Below are 19,975 nucleotides of genomic sequence, written 5' to 3'. Positions count from 1 at the left end.
ATTTTATTGACCCATTCATTTTTAATTACAGAGCTCTACAATTGAATTTTTACAAATAAAAATGTCAAATAAAGAGCTTTATTTATAGTTAAATTCCTACAATTGAATTCTTACAAGAATTCTGTTTGGCTTTTAAGAGGAAAATAACATCTCCACAAAAAATGAAAGTTGTGTAAAATTAAATATTTTTATTAAAAACCACAATTGCAAATAATATTTTTAAAAATATTTTCAATGCTCTGAGTACTTTGAGTAAGTCGGTGATCATTAAACAATAATGGGCTGAAACAAATCCGAGGAATGTTTGGATAGCATAATATAGTCAAATACTTAATTGGCTGTAAAATATACTGCATTGTAATGCCTGTGGTGAGAGGTAAGGAGGACATGAAACCATCAGATGTGAACTTGTAGTTCAGGTTATGAATGGCCAGCTGATGTAACCTGGTCCAAATCAAGAAAACCAGCTGGCTTACTGCAAAATAAAACATTCTGAAGTAATGTTTATCAAGATCTTTAAAGAAATCCTCTCTTTTGAAGGTTAAAATGGACTGAATGGTCAGTGTTTTGTTCCACAGTACTACACTCTTCAATCAATACAAAGTCCTTTTAAATCCCTGTGTATTAAAAAAACACATCAGGCAATAAGCATAGACCAACAAGACAGCTCAGGTCACACAAATGCATTTCTGGCATAGACACAGGTTTTGAGCTGTTAAAGTCAGTCCGTTTGGAGAACATCTGCAGTAAGAGAAGTGAAAATAAAAATCCATAGGCAAAAATATAGCCAGGGTGGAATCATTCTGCATCTAGCATAAACAACTTTGATGGTTTTCTTTGGAATAGTCACCAAAGAATGGGTTAGAGAGGCTTCCTGATCTATAGCCTCTGGCACATCTAACAGTGTCCCTCTCAGCACAGTCTGCTTTATTTGTGTTTTTCCTTTTATGGATATGTTTCAAATTCGGAGGTTAAGTGAAAAAATGTGCCACAAATATGAAAGAATTATACTTTGAGGAAATGGGGAATAATAGAAAACTTCATATGTGGTATTTATGGCATTCATGTCAAGGAGAAAATAAACAAACTGAATGGAGACTTTGTGAATGTAAACTCCTAAATTTAAAATGAAACCACATCAAGCACAGATCCACATTTGCCCGCTGTCTCTGTATTATTTTGATGTATAAACTATGGTTTGCACTTTATTTATTAAGGTGTATTGTAGTGAACAATCTAGTGGTTGGTTGATAAATGTCTCAAGGTGAGAAGGTGATAATGGTGCCCTAATCGGCGTATTACAATTAACAACAAATAAATTGCATTTGTGCCCTTCATATTAATGAATAGTATCTGTCCTTCAATACAAGTATGTATGTGCAAAATGTAACCATATAAAAAATCTCAGTCCATAGTCCAAAATATGTAAAACTGCTCTAAAAAAAGTCTCTGAAGAGGATTTTCGCCAGTTGTCCAGACATCTCCTGATCTGTCATCTCCTTTGATGGCTCTTATAATATTTCTTTGTCCTCATAGAGCAACATGCCACTGAAGATTGTAAGGGGCTCCACAGAGTGGGCAAGTTTACCTGTGACTAGGTCAATGCAGACAGTATCTCCCTCCTGCAGAGGGAGTATGATGTTGAAGAGGACCAAGGAACCTGGAGTATGTCTTGTCTCAGCCATGGGTTTCTCTAGACCCTCGGGCTGATAGCCAGCTGAATCTCCACGAGCAATACCATAATTGGATTTAGATAGGACTGCCTCAATCTTTACATTCTTGTGACCCGTTAGGACGGCACTGAAAAAGTATCGCCCATTCAATGGTGCAGTGAACATTCCTGCCAAAACACATTTGGGAGAGAACAGATTAAGAGTGTTGCCTAAATAGCAAAACAGCCTAAACAAATTAACAGGAGTCTTAGATTTACATACTACATATTTTCAATAACATACCTGTATTGGGGTTGTATACATTTCCTTCATTGACAAAGACCTTGTTGAAGAAAATAGTGCCTGCATTGGCTTGTGGTCGTGTGAGTGCTGCTGAGAAAGATAGTCTTGGAATGTAAGCATCCTCTCCAGGAGGTCCTGGTTAGCAGAGAAATGTAATTAATTGTTGTATTAGTCGTAGCAGAGGTAGTGGCATATATAAAAAGTAAAATATAACACAGAAATTTGCCATTGCAAAATACACTGTATTTTGGGGAAAATAGAAAACTGGAAATACTTGCCTTGTTCACCTCTGAGGCCTATAAAGGAGACACAGAGATATGAGACATTTTTTGTTTTTGCACAGCACGGACAATAAAAAATCTGAAAACAATCATAGACTTACACTGACAGAATGTTTAAACAGGTCAACGGAATGCTATTAATTCACACTTCAACTGTCAAAAAACTCAAAGGTAAACAAACCTACAAAAGGCCTTTGCTTGCATTCTTGTCACCTCTCGTGTGTACAGGCTTTTTCCATTCATACGAGAAATGGTGCGAATTGCTCCAGTAGAAATATAATAATGCTCCCTACTGCTTAATCTCAGCTACTGTGTATCTGAAGCAATTACTGTCAATATTGTATTCGTTTTTATATAAGTGATTGCACATAAATAAAATGGCACTTCTATAACTATAAATATTGTAATAAGCTATTACATTGGTCAGGAAATTCAGCACCAGCAAATGTATTCTTCTACATGTTGTTTTTGACTATAACCCAATTCCAAAAATGTTGGGACAGTATGAAAAATGATGATACTGATGCTGATTTGTAAATTATATTCATCCTTAGCTGTATTGAAAGCACTACAACTAAACATTATATGATGTTTTTCTGAATTTCATTGTTTAGTTATTTGTTTGGTGTTTTTTTAATTTGACTTAAATGTGCAGTATGTAAGGTTCAGAATCCCTTGTTATTAATGACACCTGCGGCAGTTAAGTGAACTGCAGCCAGCTACCTGATGCTCGCGCTCACGCACACACTCAATAGGGTCACGAGCATCAACCAAAACGATGACATAACGTACAAAGAGACTGAACGTGATTCACCGACATCATGCTGACAGATGCGGTAGCATAATTAAAATTACACAGTTATGATTGTTTTACTACACACTTTGAGACTGCATATTATATTTGACTCTCCAGTGCTGGAACATGGCTAAAACAAAGTGTGGATATAGGTCTGACTATGCAAGACTGCAGTTTGAAGTAATCGCTTTTCTTTGCATGATACGTTGACTGCATTTATACGATTGCCTATGTCTGTGTTATCTAGATAGCCAGCTTTATCAATAGCTCAGCTAAATTTGGTGGATGATGACAGTAGCTGTGTATGAATTAGTACATTTATAAATATGTTGACACAATTCAGTATTGAATTCCATCACAACTGTCATTTTGATATATCGATCTGCAATTGTTTTATAATAATAGAATATATTTTCTGTATAACCAAGTTATGTTACACTAATTAATTAAGTTTTTTTGCATTATCTTGAACATTATCTAGAATTCATTTCATGTGTTATTGTAGTTATATTTGCTGAATAATAACAGATTAACATTATGTCAGTTACTGTGAATCACCATACCTGACTTTTAGTAGTATTTAGGAGTCGGTGTTGTGCTGGGAGCTGGATGTTTGCTGGATTCCATCTCTAAGATAACGTTACCTAGTGTTGCAGACTATATGTTGACGCTGTTGACTAGAGGAAGAGAAGCTAATTTCTGAGTCAAGACTCTCGGGAGCGCGCATAAACGTCACATCCTTTTCATTTTCCCAGCAAAAGAGACCCGCTCCCTTCCCATGAAAATCAGTCTACAGGCTTTAAAAGGCAACCTAGGAAGTCCTGGAAGGGCTCATGTTTTAAGTTGCATTACAAGCCATTCACACATTGGCAAAAAAAGGAAAAATGTTACATATTGCACCTTTAATGTTGTTAAATTAATGTCTTTTAAAGAGACATGATTGCCTTTGGTGTGAAAAAGGTAAATATTTAAGGAATTTTATTAGTAATAACTCTAAACTGGTCAGCTACAGTACAAGCGTGTGACGTAATCGCATTGGCGTTTGAAACGCGTAAGAAATGAGGCATGTGCATCACAGCCGGAAGAGCAGCACTGTTTACAAGTGAGAAGGAGGAACGCTGTACAGTAGCTTGTTTGGCTTTGGTTTAGATCTGTATTTATCTGTTTATTTAATCACAATGGTGTGCTTGTGTGCTTATCTTGGATATTTCAACCGTGTGGAGATTGTGAGGACCTCTGTATCATGACAACGCAAATATTCCACACGAGAGACCGCTTGAACTCTACCCTCACGGAAGCATTGGATTATAGTTAATTCATACTTAAATATTAATATTTTTTTACACCAAAAGTGATCGTGTCGCTATAGAAGACATTCATTTAACAACTGGTGTCGTATGGATGAAATTTATGCTGACTGTCTGTGATTTTTGGAGCTTCAAAAATAGGATCACCATCCTCTTGAATTTTAAAGAGCTAAGCCTACTGAGCTAAGATTTTTTTCTAATTTTCTTAAAATGTGTTCTGGTGAAGAAGGAAAGTCATATATTCTTGGGATATCATGAGGTTGAGTAAATAATGAGAGAATTTTCATTTTTGGGTGAACTATCCCCTTAAGTTGCTCTCTATCTATCTGACCATCTAGCAGATTATGTACAGTATCTAGCTAGCTGGCTGTTTGTTTTACTGTAATGTCTGTATAACCATCAACCTTCAAACTTTTAAAGCTAGTTTACATTTTTAGACAAGGCTTTGTCAAACCAAGCCAACATCAAAGTTTGTCTTTACAAATCTTACTGTATCCAGTTTTTCATGTATTTACCTGGGGGTCCGATTGACCCTACTTTCCCTTGCGGTCCTTCTCGGCCTGGAGGTCCCCTTGGCCCTGGTGGCCCTTTGGATCCTTTCTCTCCTTTTGGACCAGGTAGACCAGGAGGTCCTGAGGATTGGTCCAATGCGCATTACATTCAACAACAATTGAAAATGTTTTTTTCCCAAAAATAGTATATTTGTCATTACTGACATCAAATTTATACTTTATAGTGCATCAAAAATGATTGCTTCTTTTACCCAAACTTTTTCTTCTTTCTTTTTTTAAATGCAGAGACACTGAGATGAGTCACAAAACATTATTTTGACACAACATACAACTTTTTGTTCTAGACACAAACAGATTTAAATGTACATGTGAAAAGATTGGTGTAATTGGGATTGTCTTTGCACCAAACATCTAATAGGATCTTACCAGTAAAGTCCTGTTCAGTGAAGGTCTGGAACTCCTTGAGAGCATGCAGTATGGAAGAGTTGAGGTTGTTCAACATGCCATGAATGTTCTCTATGTGAATGTTCTGAATGCTGTTGATGGCCTCACCATGAGAGATCACTGTGGAGTTTAGCCCATTGACACATGTCCAAAGCCCAGAGACATGCTTGCTCAAGCCCTCTTTGATCCTCTTAAGGTTCTCTGACAATGAATCCAGTCTGCTGCAGACACGCTCCATCTTAATGAGCCTCTTCTCCAACCCATCTCGAGAATGCTTGCATTCACCCATTTCAATCATCATGTTGCTGTTAAAGCTACTGATATCATGCCCAATACCATCAAACCGCCCTTTACTGTTGTCTATGTGCTTGTTCAAATCCTCCTGGATCTGATCTAACTCAAAGTTGAGTTTGTCCTTATACGTATCGAGAATGGAAATAATGTTGTTGTGCCTCTTTATGGTGTTATTGAGACTTATCAGAGTGTCATTGATGGAGCTGAATGTTTGGAATACCCCTGTAAGCTCACCCTGAATGGACTTTAGGTCTTTTCCAAGTTTGCGAGTTACAGTATTTTGATTATCTATTTTTTTCTGATGGTCGACCATGCTAATCTTGCATTGCCCTGTGCATTCCTCAACCTCTTCTTTGAGTTTTCCCACTTCCTCCTGTAGATTTGAGCATACTTGCGAGCAATCATACTCATCAGCATCTACTTTTTTGCGCAAGTCTGTAATTTCTCCCTGGAATGTTTTAAAAGCATTGCTGGTTATGTTTCTTATCTTACGAAGTTCACCATCTATTGAACTGCATACATCACAATCATGTCCCAGATTCTCCACATCTATGACAATTTTGTTGAAGTGCTCTCCATTGTCTCCTGTCAAATCCTTGATTTTGTAAACATCATGGCTTAGATCTATAATACGGTTCATTAAGGAGTCACCAGACACACTTAAGTCCTTTATCTTGGTGTCAAACTTCTTAATGTCCTCCTCATTGGCAATGACTTTCCATTCCAGGCTTTTCACAGTATCTGCTGTCTCACTCCCTTTTGGACCGCATGTCTCTGTGCACAAATTAATCGTCGACTTAAGCCTGCTGTCGAGATTGGATGTTTTGTTCCCCAACTGTTCCAGATTATTTTTGTGATTATTGACAGAATCTCTCAAATCTTGAACATCTATCTCCATTGTAGATATTCTATAACCGTGATCATCATTTCGGCTGAGGACAGATTTCTTGATCTGATTGATCTCTCGCTGAACAAACTCCTTCATACTTGTCTCAGTATGGGAGCATTTTTGCTCTGTTTTTCTCACAGTCCCATTCAGTCTTCTCTCTAAGTCTCTAAGATGACCATTCAGCTTTTCATTGAATTCTGTTCCCCGGCCTTCATTTCCACCTGTTCCTTTCAACTCTTTCTCAAGACGTCCTCTAAGCATATCATACGCCTCTGCAGTGGAACTAGCCTTTCTCTCCATAGCACCAACCCTCCTGTCCAGATCGGTCAATGAATCACAGCAACTCTGAGAGTGAGATAGTTCCCTCTCAAGCATTTCTACCGTTTGAAGATGGCGCTGTTCCATCATATTGATGTGCTTCTCCAGAGCTCGGATCCTCTCTCGGTCTTCTTGCTGTTGTCCCTGTATGCCCTCCACTCCATTAGGACAAGCTGAGCACGACAGCGTCACCCTCCATTCCAGTTCCCTGAGAATTTCCTCTTTTAATGTTCCATAGCGAACGTCTAAATCATTTCCAATTCCATTGCCACCCACAAGGTGGTTGTTGATGCTTATGAGGGTCTTGTCATGGACCTGTGTCATGTTGTCCAGCATGTCCAGTTTTGTTTGGATGCTGTGGATGGTCTCCCTTATTCCTGGCTGGGCAGCATCAGCCAGATTGTTTCCACCACTAATGACTTCCATTTGGGACTCCTTTTGTACTCTCTCCATATTGTGGAGGGTGGACTGGAGGTTGTGAAGGTCGTTATTCAAGCTCTGAATCTGTTCCTCAAGTTGTCTAATTATGTCATTGTCTCCTCTTGCTACAAAGGAAATAGATCACTGTTTAAATTTTTGCAAACTTTGCCAAAGAAATTTAAATGAAAGTAAATAATTTAAAGGAACTGTTCACTCCAAAATGAAATACTGTCCTCATTTAGTGACCCTTGTGTTGTTCCAAACCTGTATGACTTTCTTCTGTGAAGTGAGGCAGAATGTGATTTACAAACTCAGTCACCATTCAGTTTTATTTTATGGAAAAAGGATAAATGAATGGTTGTTGAGGTTGTCTGCCTAACATCTCCTTTGTGGTCCACAGAGGAAATAAAGTCATACAGGTTGGAACAACATGAGGATGAGTAAATGATGACAGAAATGTTGTATTTGGCTGAACTATATATACCTTTAACATTTATAGAGGTAATTTCATGATTGCTTTTCATCTTCTTGTTTTAAAGGAATGTTCTGGATTCAATACGAGTTAAGCTCAATCAACAGCATTTGTGACAATGTTGATTACCACAGAATCTAATTTTGACTCATCAATTTTTAATTAAAAAAAAAAGCAGTAAGGCACTTACAAATTGAATACATGTTGTTTCAAAAGTATAGCCACAAGATGTAAACACTGTAGGTGTTAACAAGATTTTAGTGTGATAAACTGCATATGTAAAGTTATATCCACTATTACAACTTTGCTGCCATGTGATTTAATCAGACTAATATATTGTTAACATGTTTAACGTTTATATCTTATGGCTATACTTTTGAAACGTTATGTAATTTAACGTTTCTGAACTGGCCCAATTCACTTCCATTGTGTCTAACTGTAACCACAATATTTGCTTTGATTTAAATAAATGAGGAACAAGTCGAAATTATTTTTTTAGAGACAATCAACATTATGCTGCAAACGCTTTTGATTTAGTTTAACTTCCACTGACCCCAGAACATTTCTTTGTGTATTGCCATACCTGCTTCACCACTTTGGCCACGTCCTGTGTTGGACCCAGATGTAGAAGTAGGTCTGCCTGTGTTGACCTGAGTGACAGAGGAACCACCAGGGCCATCACTGCAATCTTCACCTGAATAGCCATGACAACACTTCCATTCCAACTCTGTCACCATTTTATAGGCAACCTTGTACCTTGGCTTTCTGTATGTCCGATACCTGTGGTGCGAGGTATTTCATAATATTCAGTTCTAGCAAGAATGCACTATAGTATTATAGCATCAGTTATGATTCGCTTTCATTGTATAATAAAAATGTGCAATAAAAGTAAATGTTGACCATGGCTAACATTGTACCTAACATCTATTTTTGTGTCATATGAGTTTAGAACGAGAAAGTCATACGATTTTAGAACAACATGAGAGTGAATAAATGATGACAGAATTTTTATTTTTGGTTAACTATACCGACATATGTGTACTTTTGAATTGAATTGAACTTTTTATTCAAACTGACAGTTAAAGCAATACATTTTAATTTAATAATCTGTCAAGGTTAACCAGATTCTCTAATGCTACTGCTCAAGTAGCAGACAAAAAATATTTATCCTGTTCCTATTATAATCTTGGTGATGTATCACTTTTCAAAAGGTCAGAACTCTAGGCAACTAAGTACAATAAACGCCTGTTCTTCTTTCATGAGCTATTGTTTCTGGGCTTGTTTTTGTTATTTTATTCAGTCAAAGCTTTCAATACAAATAAATGAAACATCATTAAAATCCTTGGAAATGTTAACTTTGTTCTGGCAAGCTTATTGTGATTCTTAGACTGAGTTTGGAATTTCATACTACCATACTACACTTACTATTTCTGCCATATGGCAGAAGTAGTATTAGTAGTATGGGTAGTATGCAGTTCTGAACTAAGCTTACTCAACTTTCAAGTGCAGTAGTTACTATTGTTAGAAAATTGTTTATACTCCATACATACTTATGATATGGCTTCTGTATTTATAGGGGACTTTCTATTATAGTTTTCTTTAAAGCTCTTAGATAAATTTGAGATTTTTTTGAAATTTAAAAATAAAAAAGGGGGCACTTCCTCATGGACGTACAACTGAAATGTATTTACTAACAAACAATGAGTACAACAACAATGTTACAAGTAACTTTTTGGCACTTTAACAGATAAAACAATCCTTTTTCCTTAGACCAGAGATGCCCAAACCAGGGCCCGCCCATGATGACCTTTGATTTGGCCCACCTTGCCATATACGCAAATCATCCACAACATAAAAACCACCTGCCTAATATTGTGTAGGTCCCCCTCGTGCCACTAAAACAGTGCCAACCCGCATCTCAGAATAGAATTCTGAAATGATATTCTTCTCACCACAATTGTACAGCGTTACCATTGACTTTGTCAGTTCGAACCAGTCTGGCCATTCTCTGTTGACCACAGAACTGCCACTCACTGGATGCTTTTTGTTTTTGGCACCATTCAGAGTACATTTAGACTGTTGTGTGTGAAAAATCCAAGAGATCAGCAGTTAAAGAAATACTCAAACCAGCCCATCTGGCACCAACAGCTATTGACGCAGCGTTTCATTGATTCATTTAGCAGATTGCAGAGTAATAATTTTTTATATAATGAAATCATAAAGGAAGGGAACCAGGGCAACTTTCATATTGAAATGGCAGAGGCTATTAGCACTAGTGAAAATAGTGACAGATACTCATAAACCCCTGTTTAAATATTCACATTCAGTATAGTGGCATCACTGCAGCATTTTTATTGTGTTTATTTGGAGTCCCACATACACCCTATACCAACCCCTCCCCCTAACCCTATCTTACAAAAATGAACCATGGTTTTACTACAGTAACCACAGTCTCACCATGGCATTTTTCTAATAAAATTATTCTTGCCAGCGAAAAAATCAAATATGCCTGCCTTCAATTGATCAGCAGTTGACCTCATTTAAATCTGTACTGGCTGTCTTGAGCTTGGTCTGAGCAGTGGTTGGTGGAGTTAGTGTAAATAGCCTCTGCCAGCAAGATTGCACTTAGTGTAAATAGACACTCCGTATTTAAATATAATACTTTGGCAGGTTTTGCGCACAATTTTAATAATTCCTGCAAGTTCCACGGTCATAATGCTGGAAATTCTTGCACACTTTTATTAACGTTACAGAGCAGCTGCAAATTAGTAAACCAATAGATACAGATGATCAAATCATTAAACTTGTTTTAACTTGGGTCAAACGTTTCTTTTTTGTCATAATACTAAGTGTAGACTAAGAGTAAATCAAAGAAATTCAAATTGGTTTATGCTCAAAGATGCGCAAAAATACTTACAAAACCACATGAGAACACTGGCCCCATGCACAGCGCTGATATTCAGGTTTCACATAGGTCTCGACCCCATCTTCCATTACACAACTTACAGTCCGCGTCACTATGTGTGCACACCAGTTCCTGTAGGTGAATTTAAAAATGATACTTATTACATAAACAGTTCACCCCAAAATGAAACAAATCATGAACAAATTGAGCTGGTTCTTTTCAATGAACTAGTTGATCTGGTTCTCGAGTTAAACTGACTCAATGATTCAGTCACAGTGGCTCTCGAATTAACAGCTAACAGATAGAGAAGATTATCAGTGAAAAATTGCTTAGCTATAATATGGCTTCAAAAGACTAAGAATATAGTGCACAAGTCAAATGGACTAGTTTTATAGTGTTTTTTTAATATATATAATTTCTGGAGTGGTCATGAAGAACTGATATAGTAATGAAAATCTGCATGAAGATTCTTCAAAATATAGCATTTATTGTTTAACAGAAAAACGTCGTACAGGTTGAGAACAACATAAGTGAGGAAAAATTAACAGAATTTTCATTTTTGGACTGTTCCGTTCAAACTTTATTTCAAATGGTAGTATTAAAGGTAGAAGTCTTCTGTCTTCATTTTAAGGTCCCGGCATGCTTCAGATGAAATTGAAGAATGAATGGGTGTGATGTCATTTAGAGCAAAATTCTGGCCAAAACAAAGGTGTTTTTGAGATCCTTTCCGTGGCCTGTAACAGCTCGCTAGCGCAAACTTTAAGGAAAACTTTGTACCTGTGGTTAAACACCTTCTTACTGCTACTGGTCCACATCATTAATAGGTGTGACCTGGAGTTCCACCTACTTTGAGGCCAACAGCTAATTCCTATTCAGTCAGTTAAAATAGGTCAACACGAACTCACCGGCGTGCATTATTAGTGAGTCATTAGCAAGCTGGTGCAAACTTAAATACATCTGTACAATTAGTCAAGTAGAGACATTTTCCAAATATATGTCATGCAATTTTTTTGGTCTTAATTAGTTAATTAGTCTACAAAAGTAATCAAATTTACAAAGACAACATTAGTAAGTGATTTTATCACACTAAAATAATTTTTCATGCATATCCTTTATGTCTTGTGGATATTCATTTGAAAAAGTGATTATTTTAATGTTCAGAAATTGGCCCCCATTGAATTCCATTGTACATGCCTCACTGGAACCAAGATTTTAGCTTTTTTTTTTTAAGAAATGCAGGGTTGGGAGGGTTACTTTTTAAATGTATTCCACTACAGACTATCATATTCTAAATACTTTGGATTAATTCTTCAGCACTGGTAGATTTTTTTCACTTGTTTTGACTATAAAAACTCAGTTTTTCAGCCAGTACAGTTAGACACAATACACACATGTTAAAAATACATTAACTGAAAAACCTAAATATCTTATGCAGTGTTGTTTTTTAAGGATTTTTAGATATTTTCACAGGAAAACAATACAAACATTATTATAAAGAATATGATTGTTGCCCTTATATCAAAGGTCTTACAAGAAAAAAAGAAATTATGATCCAACATGAATTTTCGTAATAGAAAAATATGATCATGCCTGGTAACATGTGCATGTAAAATGGCTAGAAAAATAATTTTAGTTTAGCGTAAAGCTGAAAATGTATTTATATTTCTTCTGCTCCAGACTTATTTCAAACTTCTCTGTCTGCTTGTATGAATGTAACACATCATATTTCACCGCTGCACTTTGGATCGCATCATTTATATGTAAATCTGAAAGGACTAAATATTAAATGAAACAAATGACACTTATATTGGTACTTATATTTTGTATCTCATATTTTACTTATAAACATTCACACATATGATTTTGTAGGTAAGTAAAATTATTTTATTAAGACGGATTGGACAATAAAGTGGCTGGAGAAACTCTGCAGCACATCAGCAATAGAACGTGGCATCTGTTGATTTCTAAATAACTTTCTAGATAGATTTGGTTTAAATAAAATGCATACCTATATTGGCTATGAAGTATTTAGCAGTTTTCTTATTTTATTCTATTATTTCTGAACATTTGGGTTTATTAGATATTCATTTATTTTACAGTTACACTATGTTGACATCTTGTGGTGCACTTTTTTTGTGATTTTTTTCTTGAACAACTTTGTTTCCTATAATGAAAGAACTTGGATTTCTCTAACAGGTTTCCTTCCATGGTAATCAATTACGTGCAATTTTAATCATGTTGGAGTATATTTAAAAGCTGAAAAATCTAATCGTGATTTGTGAATCATCCATAAGTTTGAGAAAGAAAAAAAAAGAGAGATTTAATTTTTTTGCCATATCGCCAGACCTATTTTAGATATCCGCCCAACATTTGAGGGAATGAAGGCAGGGATATCCCCATCTTGTTCAGAGATCTATAGCTGTCTGCATAGAGGTGTGGCAAATGGGCACTAGGCACATAGTAGACAGTATTTTTAATTAGTTCATTTAATAAATACATTATTCGAAAACTATGTTAATATTGTTAACAAAAGATCTTTAGATATTCTACTATGTCTTAAAGTTAGATCACATTTAAAAACCATAGCTTCCCCAACTTCACTGTAGTGGTTGATTTAACTCAAGTCAAGTCAACCTTTATTTATAGAGCACATTTAAAAACAACAGAAGTTGACCTAAAGTGCTTTACAGATCAAACAAATAAATAAATAATGACGGATTGATATAAAAAATCTAAAACATAACAAAATAAATAAAAACCTTTAAATACAGCACCATGTTTTTATCCATTTCAAACTATTCAATGATCTATTCAAAATCTACAGAATAAAATATGTTTTCAAAGAAGATTTAAAAATGGCTAGTGATGAAGCTGACCTCACATGGAAAGGGAGACAACTCCATAGATTGTGACCTATCACAGAAAAGCCACAGTCACAGTTAGATCTATAGCAGCAATGAGGAACCCTTAATAAAAGTTGATCGGAAGACCTGAGCGCTCTGGTGGTGGAGTAAGGGTGGAGAAGGTCACTGATATATTGGGGTGCGAGACCAGATAGTACATTGTAAACATAAATCTGAATTTTTAAATGTCCCAATGACCTCTCTTTCTTGACCCTGTTGAAAGTCTAGCTGCCGTGTTTTGAACCAGCTGTAGGCGGGATAACACTGTTTGGGGGATCACAATTGCCAAGTCTTTATGTGAAAGAAAATTTTTAATTTTAGTGACATATCTCAGATGGAAAAAGCTACCTTTTATTTGAAAACATATTTTCTCATTAGAGTGATAAGTAGAGCTATTTTACTCACGGAGCTCATTTAGTTGGGATTGAAACCAGGCCGAAATCCAAAGCTTCTGGTTCATTACAATAACTAATTGAGCCTGGTTAGTCATTCGTTATCATGAGCACTGCTGAGACAGGAATGTCTCATTGCATCAATGGCAAGTGCTCACATACAAACACATGGGGCCCAGACACTGAGTGTACAAAAGTTTACCACGGACAACTGTGCCTTACAAACTCTACACACACACACAGTCTCAGATGAGATCAGGAGATTTGTGTGTTTTTTTGTGGACAGTATCGAATCATTTTTGATATTTATGAATGCACATATAATCTACTGTGTATGTGAGCTGGGATGAGGGCTGTGATCAAAACAGAACTTGAGTTTTACATTATTGTTATGATTTTACTTGTACATATATGGACAACATACTGTATGTCCTTTTCAAGACAATTGAACAATTAGGCATTGAACCTGTACATTCCTATGGAATTAATTAAATAATTCAACATTAATCAATGAAGTGCAAAGTTCTTGATGTACTCATAATGCTTCATATAAATGCTGGCAATGGAACAGCATTAAATAGGGCGCATGCATAAAACTGTGGTATTGGGGGAACCAACTAAAAGTGTAAACAGTGAACCATTGTTTCAGTTTTGTTCTCAGGGTGTAGTTTGGAAGAAGGGCCTGTGTCCATGTATACTAAAGCTCATATAACTTAGAAAACAGGAAATAGCAGTGTGGTTCTCCACTTTATAAAGTTTGAGAGATCAATAGTAAACAAATACTTTGGAGTCACACTGGCTTCTTTGTCACACATTTACACAGTCCATTTTAAAAGGGTTCCCGAACACTCCACATATCTTCCATTGGTTGGACAAACAGATAACTCACTCCCCCGAACTCACACCATTAGTTGAGCCAATCCTGCTGTGTCGGGCTGATCGGGAGGCTCAAACAAACGGAGCAATGTCTCACCACAGAGCCACATTGTTTGCACTTTTTGGAGAAATCAACTCACAAATGGCCTAATTATAGCCTATTAAATGCCTATATATAATTAATGGCCTAATTATATGCATATTAAAGGAAGATTCACCCAAAAATGTTAATTCTTTTATCATTTACTCACCCTCAGGCCATCCCAGATGTAATTACTTTCTTTCTTCTGCAGAACACAAATGAAGATTTTTAGAAGAATATTTTAGATCTGTAGGTTTATACAATGCAAGTGAATGGTGGCCTGAAATTTTAATTTCCAAAAATCACATAAAGTCAGCATAGAAGTAATCAGTAAAGGTCCGTTCACACCAAGAAAGATAACTATAACGATAACTGTTAGTGTCCACACCAACGGATGATAACTTTCTGCTTATTCTAAGCGCATGACACTCAAGAAAATTGATGTAGATGAACTGCTACTGCTCTACGTATCGCAAAGAAGCCAAAAGAAAAATAGACGCAAACAACTTCAAAAGAGACAAGAAAATGTTGTCGACATTAGCGATGGATACCTGAGGTAATTTTATGCCTCAATGCCTTTTATTCATCTCCGTTAATACTGAAGAAAAATGCAGAAAAAACATTACCGGTTCTTGAGCAGGATTTTCCATTTTATTTGTGTGTAATAATAAGTGGCGATTCGGTTCTGGAATATGTTATTTTGAAGATGAGTGCACGTTGTGGCTTGAGCCCTTTAAAGCTGGATGGATTTTGATTAGCTCTCAATATTTTTATCATTCATCAGCTGGAAAAAAAAAAGCTCTGAAAGTGTTTCCAAATATATCTTTCCTCTGTGTCGTTATCGTTAAAGTTGTGGTGTGGACTCCGCTATTCTCTTACAGTTAGAACGATTTTTAAAACTGTATGGTTACAGTTATTCTTGGTGTGAACGGCCTTTAGACTCCAGTGGTTAAATCCATGTCTTCTGAAGCGATATGATGGTGGTGACAAAAAAACAACTTGTACAATAAAACAATAATCACATGTTTGCTCTTAGACAAGACATTTTAAAACATAAAATCACATATTTATAGTACATTTTAAAAATAGCATTTTCCAGTATTAAGTCCTTTGTTACTATAAATCTGCACCTTTGACCAGCCCCAACCAGTAGGTGAAATCAGGGTTGTAAACATGTCTTGAACATTTTTTTTTTACTATAAATATCCACCTTCACTTCCACATTCTTCTTTTATTGTGTTATTTTTATTTTGTTTGGTGATTTACATTCGTCGTGAAAATCACCACCTGCTAGTCATGGCTGGTCAAAGGTGGATATATATATATATATATATATATATATATATATATATATATATATATATATAAAAGGACTTAAATACTGATCTGTTTCTCACCCACACCTATCATATCTCTTCAGAATATATGTATTTAACCAATGGAGTCTTATGGATTACTTTTATGCTGACTTTATGTGATTTTTGAAGATTCAATGTTCTGGCCACCTTGCACATGGACCTACAGAGCTGAGATATTCTTAAATTGTGTTCTGTAGAAGAAAGAAAGTCAAACACATCCGGTATTGCATGATGGTGAGTACATGACGAGATCATTTTCATTTTTGGTTGAACTATCCCTTTAGTGGGAGAATACATTTTTAACATCCCAAAAATTACACAATTCAGCTTTAAGAATAAAGTTCAATGTCCAACAGTGTTCTCATATTAAGTATTCTCACCACTTGGCAGGTAACAGAGAATGGTTGTTCAGTTGGACTCAAGCAGTATAAATAAGATTTTTGCAAAGAGCTCTCCCTGTAAACACGCAACTTATTAGTATTTTTTTTACAACACTTTAAACCAGGCAGCAGATAGACTGCATCTGTCAACAAATATTTTTATACAAGAATAAAATTCACAAGTTGGTCATTGTGACAGGGTGGAGGGCGGGGCCGGGTCTTGATTCTACACACCGGGCCCCTTATCAGGCTAATCAAGCCTCCGAGAGGGATAAAGTCCGACTCCAGATGGTGGTGCGACAGAGAGAGAGCGTTTACGGGCAGCTGTCCGTCATATGTGTGTGCTTGTGTCTTTTGGTTTAAGTTCTCATTAAATGCTGTTTATTTTGCCAAGCCGGTTCTCGCCTCCTCCATTCCATTAATCCCTTTACAATGGTGCCGAAATCTGGTAAGGAGGAGGGATACGCCGTAGTGGAGTTCTCACCGCTACCATCCACCCCAACGGAGCAGCCACGCCCATCTGCCGGGGGACAGTCATTTTAACAGCAAGGCCCAGATGAATGTGCCAGGCTATAATGTGAGGCCTGTGCCCCTCAGACTCGAGGACAATCCAGCTTGAAGGGGCTGAATATAAACACTTTACGTTAAAAAGGAAAAATCCACAGTACCCAATTTGTCAAGAATGGAGCATCACTTCAACATCTCAAGTAGAAACAGAGCTTTTACAGTAATAATTGTAAGAGTACAGCGAAAGTTAGGCAATGTTTATCCAGGGAGGAAACCACCATAGACATTGAGTGTTACACTAAATTTCAGATTTGTGCAGAATCAAGAGCCTAATTGTACCCCAAATCCTAGATGTCAGATCCACATTTTTGAAGCTCTCAATGTTTTCTTGGATTCATTAATGTGGGCAATTCAGAACCAGATAAATTGATATCAATACCAACATGGAAACCAAATCAATTAACATGGAAAAAAGTGTGTCTCCATACAAAGATAACTGGCTTGGTCAATGTCCCTACATTGCACTTGTATCATATTTACTTCTATCCAATTCAAACACAAATGTTTGCAATTGTGGTTTAGATGTAAAAAAAAGTGTGTATTTCCAATTTGAAGTTTAGATGTTTACCGTGAAAGCTGAACTTAGATTCTTATACAAACTCTCAACAAGCAAAACATGTTGCACAAGTTTGCTTGGACCACCGACAAATTTGTAGACTTTACATCAAGGATGACGCTAACATAATTTGTGTCATCATGAGTTTTCGCAGAAAAACAATGTAGCATGCAATGCACAGCACAGTACAACTCAATAAAAAATTATAACACAGCTGTGACCATTCAAGATAATGGAACACTCAGAGAAGGACGTTTTCGGCTATACTACAAGTTAAATAATGTTTTACACATCTGTAAAAATACAACAGAGATCAAACAGATAGCCTTAAACAGTTGTGCCAAGGGCCAACACATTCCTTGCCAAACAGTGCAGAACCTCTACTCCACTTGGCTGTTCTAGTGCCAGGAAAAGTGCACTTAAAGTGTTCACCATTGGCCATCATCCCATTGCACATGCATTGACTCCTGCTCAGTAAAGTCAAAAAAGGGCAGACCTTTCCAACAGTAGCTCACATGGCTCCTTGCTTTCTTAGCCTTACTGAAAACCTTTCGAGTTCCATAATTATGAGATCAAAATCACAAGAGGAGTGTGACCATGCCAGCTGAATTTAAGAAAAAGCACGTGTGACACACGCTCATGCAACAATATGATCCTGAGAAGTCTGAATGTTTATCAGCACTGGCAAAAGACTTAATGCAATATTTGGAGACTTGACCCAATTGTGAGGATCAGAGAAATGAAAACTGTTGCTATTCCTTCAACCCTCTCTCCAAACATGCTTTTGCACACACCACATAACACAATGGATTTGTATGTGTAACAGGTTCAATGACACTGAATTTGAGTGCTGAACATTGTAAAAAAGTGACCATTTAAGGAACTATTTCTACCTGACCTGACCTAAAAATTACTTCCATCCAACTTAATGTAGTCAGGTTGATTCAATCATAATAGTTACCACATGAAGCACATTTTTAGGTTACCTGATGAACATTTTTGTAGTGTATTGTAAGTCTATTTCTAATTAATATTAATGCATCAGTTGCAGTTTTATTTGTTTTTATGCATATATTTTTTTTCCACAAATTTCACATTAATACAAAATGTGACAAGAGTATTAACGAAAATCTTGGAAAAGCCCATCCAACACCAAACTGACCGGCATCCAATTAATATCCATTAATGGGCATACAGAATTTAATTTTAATTAATTAAAGTTAATAATGAATAAAAGTCAAGTATGAAACAAGCAAGAGTTCAAATCTTACCTATGTCTACTGGTCACCTCAGATCCACTCTGTGCAGCTGGTACAGACTGACTTTGATTCACATGAGTGTATGGAGCGTGAGATCCTGTTCCAGAAATATCTCCAGGAAAGATCATAGCCAATAGAGTACTCAAGTAAAAATAATATGGAGCCATGACTTAAAAAGTAAAACCAGATAAATAATAATGATAATAACAAAAAACTATAGTAAAAAAATACATCCAGCAAAACAACTTTGCGCTTTTACGCACCCACTAGCTCTCCATGGATCACCATTCAGCACTGATTTGGCTGACTTTAAAAGTTCTGCATGAAATTCTGCTGAATTGTCGTCTCAGTTTATGAACCGCTGCCATCATTTCGCACAATGTCCAAATGATTCTCCCGTCAGTGTTCCCATAAGGCACATGAACTGCAGTCAAACGCAAATGAGAAGTGTCCGGGTTTTTTTTTTCTTCATCGTCTGTGCAGTGATGATGTGAAAACTGTCCTGGAAAGATGCCAAAACTACCACACCACCCTCTCTCTCTCTCTCTCTCTCTCTCTCTCTCTCTCTCTCTCTCTCTCTCTCTGCTCTCTCTCTCTCTCTCCCCACCCACCCCCACCCTCTCTCTCTCTCTCTCTCTTAATTTTAGGTTCCTGAATTTTTTAAACAGTGTGTTAAATCTCGACTTATAACAGACAGGTGACTGTGTAATTAAATGGTTCCCGCTATTGACGGATGGCACTTGTCGTATCTCAATCTCTTAAAGGCTGCAAAAGAAACATTTAAAGTGTAATCCGTGTACTCTTCAATCCTCCGGATTTAATGGTTTAATGTTTAACTTAAATTAAATTAAATTAATATAGCCTTAAATATATTAAATATAAATAGCCTTAAATATATTAAAGTTTTGAAATTTAATTTTATTAAAGATTAGCCTCCTCAATTCAATTTGTTATGAATTTGAAATGCGTAAATCTTTAACGTAAATCTTAATCTTTAAAAAAATTATAA

At 36.4% G+C, this 19,975-nt stretch overlaps 1 protein-coding gene across 1 annotated transcript; it reads right to left on the bottom strand.

Moving 5' to 3' along the window:
* Positions 1-204: 204 nt before the first annotated feature.
* LOC127624188 (EMILIN-1-like) lies at positions 205-19,377 on the bottom strand. Its single transcript, XM_052098897.1, has 9 exons — positions 19,230-19,377; positions 18,979-19,135; positions 10,606-10,725; positions 8,272-8,468; positions 5,278-7,341; positions 4,855-4,971; positions 2,234-2,251; positions 1,956-2,090; positions 205-1,840 (listed from the first exon to the last, which is right to left on the bottom strand). The coding sequence occupies exons 1-9, from the start codon at positions 19,252-19,254 to the stop codon at positions 1,512-1,514; spliced, it is 3,162 nt and encodes a 1,053-aa protein (XP_051954857.1). The 5' UTR covers positions 19,255-19,377; the 3' UTR covers positions 205-1,511.
* Positions 19,378-19,975: the final 598 nt, after the last annotated feature.

This window comes from Xyrauchen texanus, chromosome 30 (genome assembly GCF_025860055.1).
Source record: "Xyrauchen texanus isolate HMW12.3.18 chromosome 30, RBS_HiC_50CHRs, whole genome shotgun sequence".
Lineage (NCBI taxonomy): Eukaryota > Metazoa > Chordata > Actinopteri > Cypriniformes > Catostomidae > Xyrauchen > Xyrauchen texanus.
This window is presented reverse-complemented; position numbering and strand designations above follow the sequence as displayed.

Bases quoted from the DNA above. Each gene is read 5' to 3' on its own strand.
- LOC127624188 (XM_052098897.1), bottom strand. From the start codon at position 19,254: ATGGTGATCCATGGAGAGCTAGTGG. The intron at 19,136-19,229 runs GTGCGTAAAAGC...TTACTTTTTAAG, and splicing joins GATCCATGGAGAGCTAGTGG to TCATGGCTCCATATTATTTT. The intron at 8,469-10,605 runs GTAAGTATTTTT...CTCGCACCACAG, and splicing joins CAGTGTTCTCATGTGGTTTT to GTATCGGACATACAGAAAGC.